The 19,344-nt window shown below is 36.5% G+C and overlaps 1 protein-coding gene across 7 annotated transcripts in view; it reads left to right on the plus strand.

Annotated features, from left to right (window-relative positions):
- The first annotated feature begins 2,154 nt into the window (after window positions 1-2,154).
- The window catches only part of RUFY2 (RUN and FYVE domain containing 2), a 53,820-nt gene continuing 36,630 nt past the window's right edge, over window positions 2,155-19,344 (plus strand). For 6 of the 7 annotated variants that reach the window (XR_010024054.1, XM_063102543.1, XM_063102545.1 and 3 more), the window contains exons 1-10: window positions 2,155-2,251; window positions 4,241-4,414; window positions 7,051-7,168; window positions 10,110-10,211; window positions 11,808-11,931; window positions 12,085-12,146; window positions 12,991-13,056; window positions 15,846-15,915; window positions 18,710-18,811; window positions 18,955-19,071. Coding sequence is in view for 6 of the 7 variants with exons in the window: in XM_063102543.1 (XP_062958613.1) it covers window positions 2,248-2,251; window positions 4,241-4,414; window positions 7,051-7,168; window positions 10,110-10,211; window positions 11,808-11,931; window positions 12,085-12,146; window positions 12,991-13,056; window positions 15,846-15,915; window positions 18,710-18,811; window positions 18,955-19,071 (939 nt within the window). In the remaining variant the exon portion in view is untranslated. The remainder of the gene's footprint in view (window positions 2,252-4,240; window positions 4,415-7,050; window positions 7,169-10,109; window positions 10,212-11,807; window positions 11,932-12,084; window positions 12,147-12,990; window positions 13,057-15,845; window positions 15,916-18,709; window positions 18,812-18,954; window positions 19,072-19,344) is intronic. The other variant, XM_063102544.1, reaches the window with a different exon arrangement.

The raw sequence follows: 19,344 nt of genomic DNA on the forward strand, positions 1-19,344 counted from the left end.
CATCCCTATATGGGATCCGAACCCGGGGCCTTGGTGTTATCAGCACCACACTCTCCCGAGTGAGCCACGGGCCGGCCCTCATTTTATTTTTTCATTGTACATGTTTATGAAATATTCTCTATTAGCATATGACCCTGGGCAAGTCATTGCCAGACCTAAGTGTTCTGATTAGTACTTCAGTGATTTTCGCAGTCATTATGTGTTGCCCATTTCAGTGTTGTGTACATTTTCCAGGTGCTATACAGATGTTCAGAATCATTACAATTGTCATTATAAGAAAACCATGTCTTGGGCCAGCTGGGGCGGTGACTGAAAGCTCTGTGGCATGATGTGACAAGTGATTCCACCTGGATTCAGTGGACTGCTTCACTCATTAAAAAGAGTGCTTGTAGTTAGTAGGATAGGCCCATCTCATTCCACTCAGGTCACCACTGATTATTGTGACTCATAATCCTGGGAAGTGTGTGAACCAAGATGGACATAGAGAATAAAGTCGGACTTTCAGCTCTTGTGTGGATATTGCTTTGGCACATAGTGAAAGATTTTTACGTTAATTTTTTTTTTTTTTTTTGGCAGCTGGCCAGTAAGGGGAATTGAACCCTTGACCCTGGTGTTACAAGGCTGTGCTCTATCCAAATGATCTAAGTGGGCCAGCCTTGATTTTTTTTTTTTTTAATAGCTTATTTTTTGTGATAAGCTTTAAAAAATTATAAAATTTTTCAAACAAAAGTGGAATAGTACAATGCAGTCCCATATACCCATCACCCTTATTCAAGTTACATTGGGTTGCAATTGTTTTCAACATCTTTCTTTTCTTTGCTGAGATATTTTAAAGCAAATTCAATACATTTACTTTTACTCCCTGTACTTCAGTATGTGATGAGCTTTTAAAAATTCTTATTTTTGTTACATAGTTATGTTTGTAAGTTTAAAAAATCAAATTCTTAGCTTTAGTAGATCAAGGGCTCAGAATATGTTAATATTCTCTGCTTCAACCCTGTTTAAGTGTAGTTTAAGCACACAGTTCCAATCCTGGGGCCTGCTGGTTAGCTCAGTTAGAGTGCAGCCTTATAACACCAAGGTCGCGGGTTTGGATCTCCATGCCAGCAGCCAAAAAAAAAAAAAAAAAAAAAATTCCAATTCTGTTCAGCACAAGGGGACTAGAGTATCCAGCAAATGTGTTTGGGAACATAGGAATGTCTGCCTCAAAGGAAGAGATGTTTTTTAATTTAAATAAAGATTGTTTCTCAATCAAATTTCTTTCCTCCTTGTTACCTCATAAAGTCTCGGGGCGGGGGGGACAACCTAGAAAATAAAGCCTTTTCCATTTTTCTCATGAGTCTATAAAATAAATACTTAATTTTCTTTTCATTTCTAAATGCACTTAGAATACAAATCCCTCTTTTTTTACCCGTCATTTGGAGAGGAGAAAAATGAACAGGTCAGTCGTATTTCAGCGTTTACCGGGAGGATAGACATGTCACGAGTCTCAACAGCTGCCGATTTATCTAGGTAATTGCTTACTTTTCCCAAACTGATGTAACCTAAACTTAGTGTCACCTGACCAGGAAGTTGTTTTCTCCCTTCTCCGAAATGAGAGAACGCTAGCTTTATCCATACATCTTTTCCCCTTGATTGAGACCGTTGCTCATTTCTTTTTATAAACCAGTATTAACTGTTTTAAACGTCGTGATTTGGAGCTGTCTAAATAGTTTCAGTAGACTTCTGCCTACTGTTAATTCACATTTTCTAAATTCTCTCGGTCCCCGCCATGAATTAGCGAAGGTGGAAGGGAAGCGGTCAGGCGTGCGGGATGGAGCCCGGCCAGCCGCGGTGCATGGAGACGTTTGCGCGGGGCTCGCCTCCCCGCGGAAATCCAGCCTCCGCGCTCGGGCGAAGCCGCCAGGCCGAGAGACCGGTGGTCGGGCCAAGGTTCCAGCTCTCTTGCTCCTCACACCCGAGCTGTCCTTCATGCTCCTTCTCCTTCCAGTCACCGTGGACGCGAAGAGGCTTAGCTAGGGCGGGATTCCTCTCCCGCCGGCTGCAGGCTCCGCGGGACCCTGCTCCACCCGGGGCGCCGCTCCCCGCCGGGGCCGTCCGGGCGTCCTCCCGCCGCCGGGGGCGCTGTGGGCCACCGCGGGCCTGGTTGCAGATGCGGTGGCGGCCGCCGCGGGCCTGGAGGGACCTGCTGGCCGGGCCGAGGGAGCCCCCGCCGGAGACCGCGCCGTCGCCGCCGCCACCGCCGCCATGGGTAAGGGGAGTAGGCCGAGAGCGGACGCCGGACCCTCCGTCCCGGGCTGAAGGCCGCGGCCCGGCGAGGAGGACTGGGTGGGCGGCACTGAGGCCGCCGAGTACGAATTGAGGCCCGCACCCACGGTGGGCGGGGGCAGCCCGGGACTCGAGGGTCGCCATGGCAACGAGCGGCCCCCACTCGTTCTCTCTCGCCCCTCGCCGGCGTTCTGGGGCCTAGTGGCCGGAGGCTCGCGGTCCGACGGCTTCCAGGGGGCGAGGACCGGGCCGGCCGGGCTGTCGCGCCGGGGTTGGGGGAACAGTTGGGGACGGAAGATGACTTTTCAGGTTTGGGGGTGGCGAAGGGAAGAGGCATCTCAGATTTCGGCCGGGGTGCCGGACGCCGAGGGCTGGACAGGGGGAGCGATGCCGCGCAAGACCCTGGGTGAGCCCTCCGCGAGGGCGCTGGGGCGCCACAAGGCCTGTGGGCAGCCTCGCTGGGGCGGGAGAGCGGGGAGAGGAAGGAAGAGAGGCAGGGAAGCGCTCTAGGCCCCAGCAAGATGCGGGACTGGCCATTTCCCCGGTGTCCCCGAGCACCTGCGACCCGGTTTGAGGATCGCGTCCCGGCGGGACAAGTCCGCGAGGCCAGCCGGGTGTGGCCGCGGTGTAAACGCCCCTTGGCGTGGGAACTGCCGGTACCCAGCACGGACCTGTCGCCCTGCACTGCACAGCCGCCTTTTGTATGGTTGTCCCATCGCATGTTACAGGTTCTGATGGGCACTGTAAGAAAATGAGAATTGCCACGGATTATGAACCATCGAGTGGTTCCTCTCCCCCCGCCTCAAAAGAGGGAGTCATACCACGATGCATATTGAAGAAATGATGTGTGTGGACATTTCCACCAGCCAGCCTGGTCACAGCCTATGTGGCTGTTTGCGTTTTAAGTTGCTTAGGATTCAGTGTCGGGCTTCACGCCTAGCTATCTGAGATCAGAACTAAAATATTAGGTAATTGGGAACTCTGGATTTTGTTCAGTGAAGGAAAAATGGCCACTTTGATTACTTGGACTTGTAAGTTTGTCAGAGATTATGAAATGTACTAAGTGTACTAAGTACTTCATTTTTCTGCACCTCAGTTTTGTCATCTGTGTTTCCTGAAAATATTCCCGCCAGTCATAACAGGGATGAGAGTATGAGGACTGAATGTCCAAGTAAACAGAATAAAATTTGTAGGAAAGAAAACAATATTTTTATGATTTGAAAATATCAATTAAAAACCAGGCCTTCTAAAAAAAATGCAATTATTAATTTGATAAACTGAAAAAAGTGGGCATCATCAGCTGTGTGGAAGGGCAGGGAACTTTAATGTGAAACTGATCCTTGCTTTTTTTTCCTCTTGAAAAATAAGGGAATCGTGCAAATTGAGCTACAGCTGGAATAAAATAAAACAGAAAGAGGATTTAAATGACTGAAAAAATGAGTGACTTTTCCTGAATACCCTTATTTGTCAGTGTCTTTTACCTGTCATGTTTGTTATAGGTGATACTGGAATCTTAGAATTTTAACTACCTTTCATTTTATTGCCAGTTTATTCTGCACATTTTTGCCTTGGAATTATGCTTAGACTGTACCAGCTGTACGCCTTTCTGCATGAGACCCTTAAACATGTATATGACCCCAAACTTATCTCCAACGGAAAATCATTTAAAAATGATTTTTTACTCTCTGTGAAGAGGTACCACAGAAGTAAACACAGGAGAATGGCAAATTTGTGGGATGTTGAGAATAATTCATAAACTTTGGCTGGAGTGGGCATGGTAGTTTTCTATGATATGTGTGAGAGAGACAAACAAAGTTAACTACGAGTATAGTTTAGCTGTGGAGACAGACATTCAGTTTGTTGACCAAAGAAAAGCAAACCACTATTGGCTTTATAGGGGAAGGGAAGAGTGTGTATGTTTTTCATTGTTGAATCTTGCAGGTGATGTTGGACTCCTTTCTTATTCTTTCAGCTACAAAAGACCCCACAGCTGTAGAGAGAGCAAACTTGTTAAACATGGCTAAACTGAGTATCAAAGGACTCATTGAATCTGCTCTAAGCTTTGGCCGCACTTTGGATTCTGACTATCCCCCCTTGCAGCAGTTCTTTGTTGTTATGGAACATTGTCTGAAACACGGTCTTAAAGGTATGAGATCTAAAAAAATTAATTCACTTTAGATCTTCCGCCCTTCCATCTTAAATATCCTTGAAAATGTGGTATTTTTTGAGGCCATGATTGCTCCTACTTTGCTTTAAAAAATATTGAGTGGGTTGATTTGGGGAGAAAATATCTTACCCCTTTATGTTTTCTTTCTTTCTTTTTTTTTTCATTTTATGTTTTCTAATGGATAGTCTGCAGAAAATGCTTAGCTGTTAGTGTTTTATAAAAAAGCTTATTTGGTTTTTAAATTTTTTCAACCTGTATACTCTGAACTGGCTTTCATTTTCTAGGCCAAATACAGAGTTATTTTAAATTTTAAACTTGATTCTGATATGAACTCATATTAGTAGTTTGAGGCCTGTTGAACAATGTGCATTAAAATAGTTGTTGAAATAGAAACCTCCTTATGCACAGAAACATCTAGAAAAAGTGTCTTGGATTGGGTTATTGTAGAAATGTGAGCAATCCCCGGAAATGATTATAATATTGCATTCTGCTATGGAGTTCATATTGAAGTTTTGTTACATGTAAAATGTTTGTTTTATATTTAATATTTAAATATACATTGCATAATAACGGTTCTTTTGCTTATGATAATTGTTGGCAGTTTTGGTCTCTAGTTGATATGATCAGCATCTGTGTAGAGGGCTATGTAAAAGTTGTACATTAGAGTGACTATTATTAAGCAAAAGAAGCTTTACTGTTGTTAGTATATTAGGACTGTGGATAAGTTGGGAAGGCTTAGGACTTCTAACTACAGAGCATGAAAGTGGGGTAAGTAGAACAAGCAAAAGAGATGTACCTGAACTTGGTTTTAATAAAATGTACTTCAGAACAATAAGGAAGCCTTGACATCAAAATTTGTGAAATCCCGTATGATGTTATTAACATACTCATTTCTTTTCCTTTTTTTTTTGTTTTTTGTTGCATTTTTTTTGTTTTTTTCTCTCATTTCTTTCTTTAAAGATTTAAAATCATTTCTTAAAATTATATAAATAATAGTGAAATATACTTTTTGTACATGAATCAAACAACATAGAAATATACAGAGCAAAACATGGTTTCCTTCATTCTCTTCAATTAGTCTTCCTAAAGGAAATCAGTGTCATTCTTTTAGCTCTTTTCTGTTTTTTCTCATTTACTTTAAATATAATCTTGCTATGAATGTTATTCTGTGATTTCTTTCTTCTTTTTTTTTTAAACATAATGATATGGCTTGGAGACTTTTCCATTTACATAGAGGTCTTTATCACATTTTTAATGGCTGTGTAATATTTTAGAGTGTGTGTATGCCATAATTTGTTTAACCATCCTTTTTTTTTTATAAGTAGTAGACTTTATTTTGGTAGCAGTTTTAGGTTTACAGAGAAATTGAGCAGAAATTAGAGATAGCCACTCTCCTGTAATGCACGCTTAGGTTGTTTTCAGTATTTTACTATTATAAATTGTGCTGTAAGAACATCTTTGGGTGTATATCATTATGCACATGTTCTAGGATTTCTTTAGAATTCCTAGGAGTATAATTATTGGGTCAAAAGATATAGGTAGTTGACATCTATGAAACCTTCACTGATTTACCAACCAACAGTAGATGAGCATTTGTTTCCCCATGTTTTTGCCCACTCTTGAAATTATCAGTCTCTAAATACTTCTTTTAATACATCAGGAAGTTACCAGTCTGATCTCAGGCCTTCTTGAGTTTTAATTTCCTTTTTAGAAAAGTTTATTTTTTAAAAATAGCATTGATACAGATCTTTATTTTCCCCCAAGACTGCCTAAATGGAATTTAGCAAATGATGGCCAAAATAGTTAAATTTTAAACTCTAAATTTTCTAGAATTTATTATCCTTTACCTCACAAATATAGTGAGCAATGCCCTAGCAGTCATAGGCTTATCTTGATGAATCATTACAAAGTTACCTGGTGCTTGTGATTTTCTACCCCAGAGAAAAATTGCCTATCTTGGTGGTTGTCCTTGGGTGAAGCATATGATAGGCACCCTGTATCTGCAGGAGATCTGGTCAGTATTAAGAAAGAAATGTGTGGTTTTATATTACTCAAATCTCAATAAAATAAAAGGAAATGCAAATTTACATTTTTTTGTGTTTAAAAGTAAAATAACTTTTTATTTGTGCTTGGTTTATTTAATAAACTTATAAAGATCAATCTGTAGGACCACCAGCCTTTTTATTTTAGGACTGGTAGTGAATGACCATGGTTATTTTTTACTTTATTTTTTACTTTAATTGTCTGTCTGTATATTTCTTTCTTTCTTTTCTTTATTGGTGGCTGGCCATTATGGAGATCCGAATACTTGACCTTCATATTACATTACCACGTTCTAAACAACTGAGCTAACTGGCCAGCCTCCCTGCATATTTCTGATCTGAAAGAATGGCCAAGGTGCATTTTTCTGATGTGGAAAAAAAATGGCAGGTTGGGCAACAGGATCCTGATTTAACAAGCTCTTGATCAACAGGGCTGTGTAGTGATTAAATGAGAGGAAAGATCTCTGAGTAATTGTATGTTAAGTTAGAAATGTTGAAACTAAATATTTAAAAAGAAGTTAACTACGATTTTATGTGTTGAAACTGTGTGCATGATATTTTCTTTTTTTTCAGTAAGAAAATCATTTTTGAGTTATAACAAAACCATCTGGGGCCCTTTGGAACTAGTTGAGAAGCTGTACCCAGAAGCAGAGGAAATAGGAGCCAGTGTCCGGGATTTACCTGGTCTTAAGTAAGTAATCTTATTACTTGTTCATCCCTAACCATAGAAGTGTATTTACTGTTTCTCTAAAGTACCTCACACCCTAGTTTATCATCTTCTCTCAGCCTTAAGTATCCTTCTTTTATTTTTTCCTAATAAAATTCTGTTAATTAAAAAAAAAAAAAACCAATGGAAGTTTATTTTCTCACAATTCTATAGGCTGGAAGTCCAAGATCAAGGTGTTGCCAGGGTTGGTTCCTTCTGAGGCCTCTCTCCTTGGCTTGTAGATAGCTGTCTTCTCCCAGCATCTTCACATGGTTGTCCCTCTTTATGTCTCTGCTTATGCTTTATGGTCCAGCTCAAATTCCATTTCCTTTATGAAGTTTTTCTTGGCCCCTTCACTAGAATTAATTAATTTCTTTTATGCTCTTATCACTATATTTCCTACTTACTGTGCCACTTTACTTCAATTCTGCCTTGTATTGCAGGAAATCGCAGGTCCCTTTAAGATTGGATGTATCGGGGCCGGCCTGTGGCTCACTCGGGAGAGTGCGGTGCTGATAACACCAAGGCCACGGGTTCGGATCCCATATAGGGATGGCCGGTTGGCTCACTGGGTGAGCGTGGTGCTGACAACACCAAGTCAAGGGTTAAGATCCCCTTACTGGTCATCTTTTATAAAAAAAAAAAAAAAAAAAAAAAAGATTGGATGTATCAGCTATGCACCTGTGTTTTCTGATTTTTAAACTAGTTTGCACATAGTAGGCAGTCAATAGAAGATTGAATTTAGCTGAATTCAGGGCAAAGGCTCAGGAGATTTGAGTTCTGAGAGAAGCCATTTATATACCATAGAACTTGTGAAAATTACTTTTCTTCCTCTGAAAATTAGGACATATAGTGTCACCTGCTTGTTTCATCAGACCAATATGTGAAATGTCCTAAAAGCTGGAGTATTCTAGCTAAGAATTCATGAGTGTTCAAAATTTTTTGCAGGTATAAAGTGCTAAGGCTAAGTTCTTATATTCATTAGGATATAATTAAAATGTAAGTGCTCCCTTTAGTTTATCTTAATTCTTGGGAATAGGATAACTTTTTTTATGCTTAGCATTTTCTATCAGATTATTAGTTTGTTTTCTCTTAGCTTTACAATGTAGGGTTTTATTTGTTGAGGGGAATATGGTAGCGGTTTTTGCTGCAGTTTGATCATTTAGATGTTTGTAAGTTGGACTTAACTGAGTGATAAATGGCTGCTTGTTGAGCACTGTGTAAGGGTAATAAGGTAACAGTTTTACATGAAATATCTCATTTAGTGCTTAAATCAATCTTATAGAGTAGAGATTATTATTATTATAATTGTACGGATGTGAAAAATAAAGGCCATAGAAGTTATAGTTAACAAGTAGAAGAGCCAGGATTCAAACCCAGTTTTTACAATTAAATAGTAAATGATATTCAAAGTTGATGTTACTTATAAGGGTATATTACGTGTAGGGATTTTTAACAAAGATGGGAAAAATGGAATTTTAACTCTCAAAAAGGGAAATACAAGATTTGGTTTTATTTTAATATGAAAATACACATTTATATTTTTTTAAAAAACCAAACTCTACAAAAGTAAAAAATGTTTTTTGAAGAATGGTGTTCATTAAAATGCTGTTATAAGAAACTTATTAGCTATTAGAAGTAGAGATTGCGTTTCCTTTCATACTACCTGCCAAAACATTCTCTGCATAAGAAAACATAAAAGTGAACGATACCACTCTCTTTTTTAAAAAATACATATTCTGTATCCACTCATCATCGGATGAGTGGATACGGAAAATGTGGTACATCTACACAATGGAATACTACTCAGCTATAAAAACGAATGAAATACTGCCATTTGCAACAACATGGATGGACCTTGAGAGAATTATATTAAGTGAAACAAGTCAGGCACAGAAAGAGAAATACCACATGTTCTCACTTATTGGTGGGAGCTAAAAATTAATATATAAATTCACACACACACACACACACACACACACACAGACACACACACACACACACGCACACAAACCGGGGGGGGGGGGAGAAGATATAACAACCACAATTATTTGAAGTTGATATGACAAGCAAACAGAAAGGACATTGTTGGGGGGGAAGGGGGGAGGGAGAAGGGAGGGAGGTTTTGGTGATGGGGAGCAATAATCAGCCACGATGTATATCGACAAAATAAAATTAAAAAAAAATAAAAAAATAAAAAATAAATAAAAAATAAATAAAAAAATTAAAAAAAAAGACAGACATTGAAATAAAAGTGTAAAACAATAAAAAAAAAATACATATTCTGTAAAACTTGCTTTTATTTTTACTAAAAGATAGAACTTGGGTAAGAGAGGTATAAGATTTAATTTAAGTGCATCGGGATAAAAGAAATACTCGAAAAACAGCAAGCCATGTGGTGATTTCTCTTTAATTAATTACCTCTTTGTAACTTCTCAGCTTTGTTATGATTTTTAAAACTTATTTTTTAAAGGCATTATACTACCTTATTGATGCATTTTACATTTTCATTTTTAGAGAGTCATTTCTTCCAAGGCATAAAATGGTACCTAGGTATCCTATAGGAGCAGATTTACCTAGCTCCCAGGCATTGGTTTGCATGCTGTAAAACCTGCCTTAAAACTGTAAAAATGAAAAAAAAAAAAATGATAAAATGCTTTTTTTCTTTGTTTTTTTTTTTTTTTTTTTTTTTTTTTTTGTCTTTTTCGTGACCAGCACTCAGCCAGTGAGCACACTGGCCATTCCTATATGGGATCCGAACCCGCGGCGGGAGAGTCGCCGCGCTCCCAGAGCAGCACTCTACCAAGTGCGCCACGGGCTCGGCCCCTTTTTTTCTTTGTTAATATGTTCCTCAGCAGAGGTAGAACATGTAGTCCATGATATTTGGGCTAGGGCTGTTTTCTGACCAATTGGTTCCTCTTTTTAGGACCCCCCTGGGTCGTGCAAGAGCATGGCTTCGATTAGCTCTCATGCAGAAGAAAATGGCTGATTATCTGCGTTGCTTAATTATTCAGAGGGATCTCTTGAGGTTAGTACCGTTAAGGCACGTTCATTTTTATTTTTTATTTTATTTTTATTCTGTCTTCCAAAAAGGATTGAAAATGTAATACAAAAGAATATGTAAAATACAATAAGATGGTATAAAATAAAAGGAGCAAAATGAGAAAGAAAAACATGGTGGGGGCATAATGGATAAGGAACTAGCCTAAAATATGAATACCATATGCTTATCAACCAATAAGGGGAAATTTTTATACATTATATTTTTAAGTTAGTTTCATTTTTCTGAATTTTAGTTAATTCTTTGGATAAAAATTTGTATTGGAATTTGGGGCTTTAATTTCACAGGTTTCTTTTTAGATCTTGAATGTCCAAATTATTGCTTCGACTGCATTGTGGGCACAGTTTAAATTGAAGGCCAAATGTTTAAGACAGACTTTCAGAGCATGGCAGTCAAAGGAGTGGGCCCACGGAAGCCTGCCATTAGTCCTTGTTCTCTTAGAGCACCTCTCTGATGTTCTGGAGAATTTGGTCCTGGTTTTTTTTTTTTTTTTTTTTTTTTTTTGGTCTTTTTGTGACTGGTAAGGGGATCGCAACCCTTAGCTTGGTGTCACCTTCACCGCGCTCAGCCATTGAGCGCACCGGCCATTCCTATATAGGATCCGAACCCGCGGCGGGAGTGCCGCTGTGTTCCCAAGTGCTGCACTCTCCCGAGTGCGCCACGGGGCTGGCCCATGGTCCTGGTTTTGATTTTACTTGGTTTTACATCTTGGTTTTTCCATTTGTTGAGTGAGGATGACCATACTTTAAGCACCTGAAATTTCTCAATAATATTCTGAAGATTAATTACAGTGATTAAATTAATGTACATGGGACTTATTGAGGAAGGTGTGAGACAGTAGTGACTACTTCTCTGATAGGTATTAACAAGTCTTAATTATTATTTAGACTGTCTTATTTCCTTCAGAAATCTCTTGTTTGAACATTTTTTGGAATATAGATATCTGTAAATGTCTTTAATTGATAATTACCTATTAAGAACACTTAGAATATACCTGTCAAATGCATTGACTTGAACATAGGCTTTGAAATGTTTCACATGTTATTTTTCCACTTTAGTCTTTATCCTAAGGGTCTTAATGAGTCCTAGGATTGAAAATTCAACTCTAGGAGAAAGTATCATAATCATATCAACAGTCACTATATTCTTCTGAGAGTCAGAAATGTTCCAAGCCTCAGAGTTGCCTGTTATTGGCGGCTGGCGGGTATGGGGATCCAAACCCTTGACAATTTGTGTTATAACACTGCATTCTAACCACAACTGAGCTAACCAGCCAGCCTGCTTCTTTTTCTTTTGACCTCTCTTTGCTTCTCTTTCTCTCAAAATTCCTTTTCGTCTTTTATCTCTTTCAGTCCTTTTCTTTCAACTTTTCTATGTAGATATTTACATTTCAAAAATTTAAGAAGTTGTTCACATTTAGAAAGGCTAATTTAAATGTACCTAACTTAGATTGCTTCCATGTCTGTAAAGTGAAAGATTAGGAAGATAAAGTGCTAAGATTTTAAAATTTAGTTTTTGAAATAAATGTATGATTTAAGGTTTTTATTCTTTTAATTTTCACAGTGAGTTCTATGAATATCATGCACTAATGATGGAAGAAGAAGGAGCAGTGATTGTTGGGCTGCTGGTTGGCCTGAATGTGATAGATGCTAATCTGTGTGTAAAGGGAGAGGATTTAGACTCACAAGTAAGTGAAAGTGATTAGTACCCAAAGCAGTGTGTTTTTAGTTTGTACAGTTACTCCTGGATCCAGGCGTTACTTTAAGTTGTAAACAGTCTGTTAAACAATAAAGAAAAGTTATTTCTCCCCTTTAAATAAAAATAACTTTATTTATTTCAGGTTGGAGTGATTGATTTTTCCATGTATTTAAAAAATGAAGAAGATATTGGAAATAAAGAAAGGTATGATTTTCCTGTTATTTCACGTTGTATTTTTTTTTTATATATAGCTCTTCACAAATCAGTATGAGATCCACCTTTTTCCAATGTGGCTTTTGTTTCTTTCCCCGCCCTGTGGTTCCTGCTTTGTTTCATTTTCACTTCCATTACAAGCTTTCCAAAGCAAATTAGGGAAAAATCACTTAGAAGAAGGAGGCTTTCGTATGAAGGAGGACTTTTGGTTATACCTGTAGTTATTAGACTCATCTTAATAGATGTGCTTTGCCAAAAAAAAAAACAAACAAACTACTGTATGATTCCATTCAAGTAAAATGCCCGAAAGGCAAACTCTAGGAAAAACAAAACTATAATGATAGCAAGTAAATCAGTTGCCTGAGGAAGGCAGAAGGGAACTGAAAAGGGGCAAGAAAGAGCTTTTTGGAGTGATGGAAATGTTCTGTACCATGCTGATGGTGGTGGTAATGGTTTACATTTGTCAAAATTCATCAAATTGTGCATTTAAAATGGGTAAATTTTATTATATATAAATTATGTCTCAATAAAACTTTAAAAAAAAGCTATGTTTTGTCATAAAAGGAATCAAAGCTTATTATTCACAAGTGTACAGATGCTGGTTTATTTCAGTATCTAATGGTGTTTAAATTTAAAATATATTGGCAAGTAATTTACTTAATAAAGGTTATAGTTACTGCTACATGATTACAAAGAGTCTTGAATTTTACTTTAAAGGCAAGACAATATTGTTTTACCATTATTGTTTTATAACAATTTTAGATAATTTAGAATTTTTTTTGTACCTAATAAATACCTTTACAGCTAGAACAAAGTTACTTTTTCTTCCCTCTAGGAATGTTCAAATTGCTGCCATATTAGACCAAAAGAATTACGTGGAAGAATTAAATAGACAGCTGAAGTAAGTATTATGGATACTTAGCGCACTTATGAATATTGTCTTAGGTTTTTATTTTTGTTTTTCCCTTAAGTTCAGCTTAATCCTATTCCTTCTAAGTCTTTGAGAAGGGGTTGAGCGAATAGAGAGAGAATAGAAATCAAGAATCCAGAGAATTATTGGAGATAATTCGTTTTCAGCAGACAATGACAGTTCGATTTTTAAATAGAATCTTCATAGAATTTAAATAGAATTTTAAACTTATCTCTGGGCCCTTGAGAAAAAGGCTAGATAAGGTATAAGTTTATATCATTTTTATGGTTCAAAAATTCATTTTTCCTGTCTTAAAGGGCTTCATGTGTATATGTGGCTGTCATCTTCTGTGGCAGGAGTTAAATTTTCTCCTTACATTGTCATCTGGTCATTGAAGCTGTCAGTGAATACTCTAGCTGAGAAGAATTTCTGAGATCTGTATGTAAATAGTATAGTGGAGTTTTGTCTAATAGAAATATAATGTGAGACACAGTAATTTTAAAATTTCTGGTAACCGCATCAAAAAAGTAAAAAAAAAAACCTAAAAAATATATTTTATTTAACCCAATATACTCCAAATATTACTTCAACATGTAGTCAATATAAAAAAATTATTATTGTTGTTTGGCTACTGGCCAGTACAGGGAATGGAACCCTTGACCTTGGTGTTACAAGGCTGTACTCTAACAACTGAGCTAACAGGCCTGAAAATTATCATTAATAAGATATTTCACCTTGGTTTCTTTTTTCTGATCCTGTCTTCAAAATCCAATGTGTATTTTACACTTGTAGCACATTTCAGTTTGGATTAGCCACATTTTAAGTGCTTAGTAGTGAAATGTGGCTGTTATGCTGGACAGCACAAGTATAGTGAGTAATATTTGCTACATACTTAGAAATGAACTGTTCTCATTAATTAAATTTGATAATCAGTAAAAATGGTTGTCCCTGGGTGATGGGATTATGAATAATTTTTATTATGGACTGTGTACTTTTCTATATTTTCTGGGTTTTACTCAATTAACATGTATTATAATCAGAAAATACAATGAAACATTTTCCTATTTTAGAAAAATAAATAATATGCTGTGACAATTGATTTCCCTCTTAAGTTGTAGAACTATGAAAGACCTTATATCAGTGTCTTTTTTTTTAATCATGGGGTTTTAATAATAGAAATAATAGGAAATATATGTGTATTTTATCATTTGTATTTGTGAGATTATATTTCTAAATGCAATTTTGTGTTATTTTTTTATTTTTAAACTTTCACTTTTTGACAGTGGGTCATACATTCACATGTTTCAAATTTCAAAAGGTACAAGAGGAGCATAAAATGAGTCTCCCATTCCCTGATTTTCATCCATCTAGTTTTCTTCTTCCCAGGAGTAATTAATATACTAGGTTCTTGGGTATACCTCTAGAGATGCTTCATGCTAATAAACAAGAATATATATATGAGGCTACTTCAGATTTCATGGAAAGATTCATATTATCTTTTAATTCTGTTTTTTGAGGAACTTTTTGAAGTACTCTCATATATATTTTTATATCTTTCCCCCCAATTTTTTTTTACATAAAACTAACACCGTTTTGTACTTCACTATTTTCACTCAACAGTTTATCTTAGAGTCTATTCCATTTAGTCCAAAGAGCTTTCTCTTTCTCAGTCTTTTACAACATGTGTATTAATCAGTTACAGCAGTACTAGTGCCTTACTTTTGCATACTTTATATTTTAATAATGTTTCATTGCTTTTTCTAATAAAAAGTAGTTATTGTACATTTAAAATATTTCAAAAGTATAGAAAACCGATACGATATAGAAAAAAATAGAACTCACCTATTACTCCTTACTCAAAGAAAACCACTATTGAGGGTTTATTTTTTTTTAAGTGCTTCTTTGATTATTATTGTATTGATCCTCACATAAAGGCAAGGAAAATATTATGGTATGATTTTATAGAAGAGAAACTGAAGCTCAGAAAGGTTTTTCAACTTTCAGTATGACGCAATTAGAAGTATAAAAGCAGGACCCATAACCTTGGTCTTCCATCTTCCCTGTCGTGTACTATCATACCATCAGGAACACCCTGGTGCTGTTTGTGGAAAACTCAAGTTGTGTACCTAAGACTAATTATATTTTTTAAATGATTTAGTATGAGTGTCAAAACTTTTTTTTTATTTCACCAGTTAAACTAAAATACCAATACTTGTTTCTGAGGTTTGTATAACATTTGTTGTGTCTGTTATAGATTTTACTGTAATATATATAGCATATTACATTTTATTAGAGAAAGTTTGAGATGGTAGTATCAAGCAGACCTTGGACAACATACTTGATAAAAGGCACAATAATGTCCAATTTTGATCCATTTAAACAAAAATGCAAAAAATGTGTGTTCATGTGGCATAACCTGACTTTTGACTGTACCTTTGTTTAGCTGCAGGCTGACGGGGTACCTGATTCTGGGTATCTCATATTCATACTTTTCAAACCATGGGTGACGTTGGAGGTCTCTTAAGTTATGAAAATGGAGAGGGGAAACAGAATGGGGGTTGAATTGAAGACCACTGTTTATGTACTTCATTAAGCCACATAAAGTGGACATTAAAAGTTCATTTAAAAGATAATTTTAAGTATAATTTTAACAATATTTACAGCAATTTGGACAGGGCAGTTAGTACATGTCAGTCTACACAATAAGTCCTGGCTAACATAGTTTTTCTTGCCTTTGTGACTGTGTGATTTCGAATGAGTTTTTTCTTTATTAATTTCAGCAGTACAGTCAGCAGCCTCCATTCAAGAGTGGATTCATTAGAAAAGTCAAATACTAAGCTGATTGAAGAGGTACTGTCATCCAGAAATGGATAATTGTCTTTCATGGACCTAGTATTTGTGATCCTTTTTCATTTTAAGTATGAGTGCATTTCATCATTATGATGGAATAGTTGTAATATAGCTGTAATTGATGACTGATAAATTCTAGAGAGACCACCTATTCTTAGGCAAATTCTCAGTTATGTGCATCTGTGATATACTCTATTTGAGATACTCACCTTCTAGAAATGAGCCCCAGAGATGAAACTCACACAAACTCTTCAATAGATAAGGTGTGATTCTCGTTTTTAAATGTGGATGACCTGTATTTAGATAGTGGAATCACCTATAGTTAGAAATTCTTGTTAAAATGATACTGTCCTTCTTGTTCCACTAGTCAGATTATTTTTCTTCACAAGCATCACTGCATGATCATGTCCACCCTTTGTCCAACCTCCAGTATGTAAACCTCATCACATCTCATGTCCTCTGGTTTCCTGCACTGTGAAAGTAGCTATCTGGTGGTCCCAGATTTATCTCAGCTCTCTCTCTCTCTCTCTCTTTTTTTTTTTTTTGCAGCTGGCTGGTTTTGTTTGTATTCACTTTTTTTTTTTTTTTGGCGGCTGGCTGGTACAGGGATTCAAACCCTTGACCTTGGTGTTATAACATTGTGCTGTAACCAACTGAGCTCACAGGCCAGATTCACTTACTTTTAATAACTATACGAATACCATTTATGACCATGGAATATAAATTCAGGTTAGATAAGAGGAATTCACAAGTGTAATACAGCATTCTGTAGTAAATCAAAGTTGGTGTATAAATGTCTGACCAAACAAACCAGCTTGCTCATAAACCATAGGTAAATTGTTTAGCTTAACATTTACGGTTCTTACAGAGAAAATAAGCATACTGCACACATTTAAAAAGTGTTCTTCATTTACCTTTGCATTAACATTTACAATACATATTTTTATTTCAACGTAACATTTAAAAATTATTCTAATTTAACATTAACAGCAAAAATATAATTCTGCAATTACAAAAGAGCTAAACGGGAATTCATAATTAAGTTATTCTCATATTTAAAAGTGTGATTCTGAAATAAATACTACTTCTATGCAGCTCTGTTGTAAGCTTTCTAGGTTTGGCTTAAACACACACACACACAAACACGCACTTTCGGTTGTGGGAGGCTTTACAAGTTATATTATATGCACTTTTTTGAAAGAGTTACTCAAGAGCCAACCGGTGATAAAAACTGAAGTACTCAACCAGTCCAGAAAAAAATCAAATTAACTGTGGTAAACAGGATCCCCATATAACATCCAAAGCATGTGATATTCTGCAGAAAACTGGGAGTACTTCAGGGTTGGCCTGCTGTCTTCTTTAGAACTACTGTAATTTCATTGTAAAGGTTTAAGAAAGTAGACATTTTAATAAAGTCAAGTGCATTTAAATGACATTTTTCTTTTGTGTTAACTTGACTTCCCTTAATGACCTAATTAGTGAACTAGTCACTAGTGATTTGGTTGCTAGGCAAATCAAGCCTGCAAGAAAGAAAGCCAATATTCAAAATATTATGTTATCATCTGTACCCACTCAAATGATCCAAACCCTTGATCTTAGTGTTATAATACCATGCTCTAACAATCTGAGCTAACTGGTCAGCGCTCAGCCCTCTTTTTAATACTATATGTAGAGTTGCTTTTTAGACAAGTTTAAAAAAACCCAAAAAACAAAAAGCCATCAAACCATGGAATTATTGCTTCCTATTTTCAGAATTATTTAGGCTAGAGAAAGAAATCTATTATTAGTTCTACAAACCATATTTTCCATGTTAATTAAAATTCTTCTTTCTTTTAGAATTGGCCTAATTTTTCCAAACCAGGAAGCACATGGTCATTTGTATGACTCTTGTTAAGAATGCATCTTATTTTGATGGTTGGACTCCTGATTGGGACCATGATAGAGCTGCTCACTAGTTTGTGCCTCTTCTTGACCCTAGGTACACTGTGAACTTCAAGCTGTATCCCCAGTAAAGTGTTCAGAAATTTGTTAATTGCAAGCTGATATTAGGTCCCTTCTTTGCTTTCCCAGGATTTCTCTTTTCATTCTGGGCCTCAGAGCCAGGCTACTTAGTTGACTATTCGTGATTAACTCTGATGGCAAGAGTTGTCTCATGTTTGTCACAGTCACTCAAGTTTCTGTTATGTGCCCAGATTTTGTAGGATGTCCTATTTGGTTTCCATGAATGTCTGCATTACATTTTCAATTATAGTACAACTTTCTTTTTTTATACATGTTTTTGGCTTTTACAAAAGTCTTTACAGTCTTGTTTAATGCATAATTCTTTATGTGCTTACTCAGATACTTTGTATTCAGGACATGTTATAAATCAGACAGTAAGCATATGTTTGTTATAAGCATAACAAATAAGCATAATACGTTTCAACTACAAAAGAAATATTAGGAATAGTATAAAAGGAAAAAAGAGCATAATTTCTTTAATTGGTATCTTGGGATAATGAGCATGTTTTTCTTTCTTTTTCTTTTTTTTTTTTTTTTTTGTCAGTGCACCGGCCAGTCCTATATAGGATCCGAACCCGTGGCGGGAGCGTCGCTGCGCTCCCATCGCCGCACTCTCCCGAGTGCGCCACGGGCTCGGCCCAGCACGTTTTTCTTATGAAACTTTCTATAGATGTGAGAGACATTTTATTAGTTTTAGGATTTTATTTTCTGTTGTTTATAGCTATGATCATAAATGTAAGTATAAATAAAGATGTTTAAAATCTTTTTCTTGCCCCTGTTTTATAACTTTTAGTTGGCAATAGCAAAGAATAATATCATTAAACTCCAAGAAGAAAATCATCAATTACGAAGTGAAAATAAATTGATTTTAATGAAAACACAGCAGCACCTAGAGGTAAGTATAGATTGCTTTCAAACAGACTGTCTTGTGTCTGAAATGACCACTTTTAGGGACTTTTGCATAGATTAGGTATTTCTGTGTTGTATTAATATTAATAGTAGTAATTCTAGAATAAAAAGTTTTATGTTTTTTCCTAGGTTACCAAAGTGGATGTGGAAACTGAACTTCAAACATATAAGCATTCTCGGCAGGGGCTAGATGAAATGTATAATGAAGCCAGAAGACAGCTCCGAGATGAATCTCAGTTACGACAGGTAGGTTATGTTGAAGTTTCATTGGCAAAATACTGGGAATAATTTACCTTCAAGCAAAAATGTAATACCAACAGAAAAATACCAATGTGTTGCTAAAAGAATTATAATGCGAGTATCTGTGTAACTACCACCCAGATCTAGAAGACAATGTTGCCAGCCTTTCTATCCCCTTGCTGTTTGTCTTCAATGTTAAGAAACTTCTTAATCCTTCTGATAAAAATTCTTTAAGAAAAGAAATAAAAACTTTGTTTTGAGTTATCTTTGGCCTTTATT

This window comes from Cynocephalus volans, chromosome 7, assembly GCF_027409185.1.
Source record: "Cynocephalus volans isolate mCynVol1 chromosome 7, mCynVol1.pri, whole genome shotgun sequence".
Classification (NCBI taxonomy): domain Eukaryota; kingdom Metazoa; phylum Chordata; class Mammalia; order Dermoptera; family Cynocephalidae; genus Cynocephalus; species Cynocephalus volans.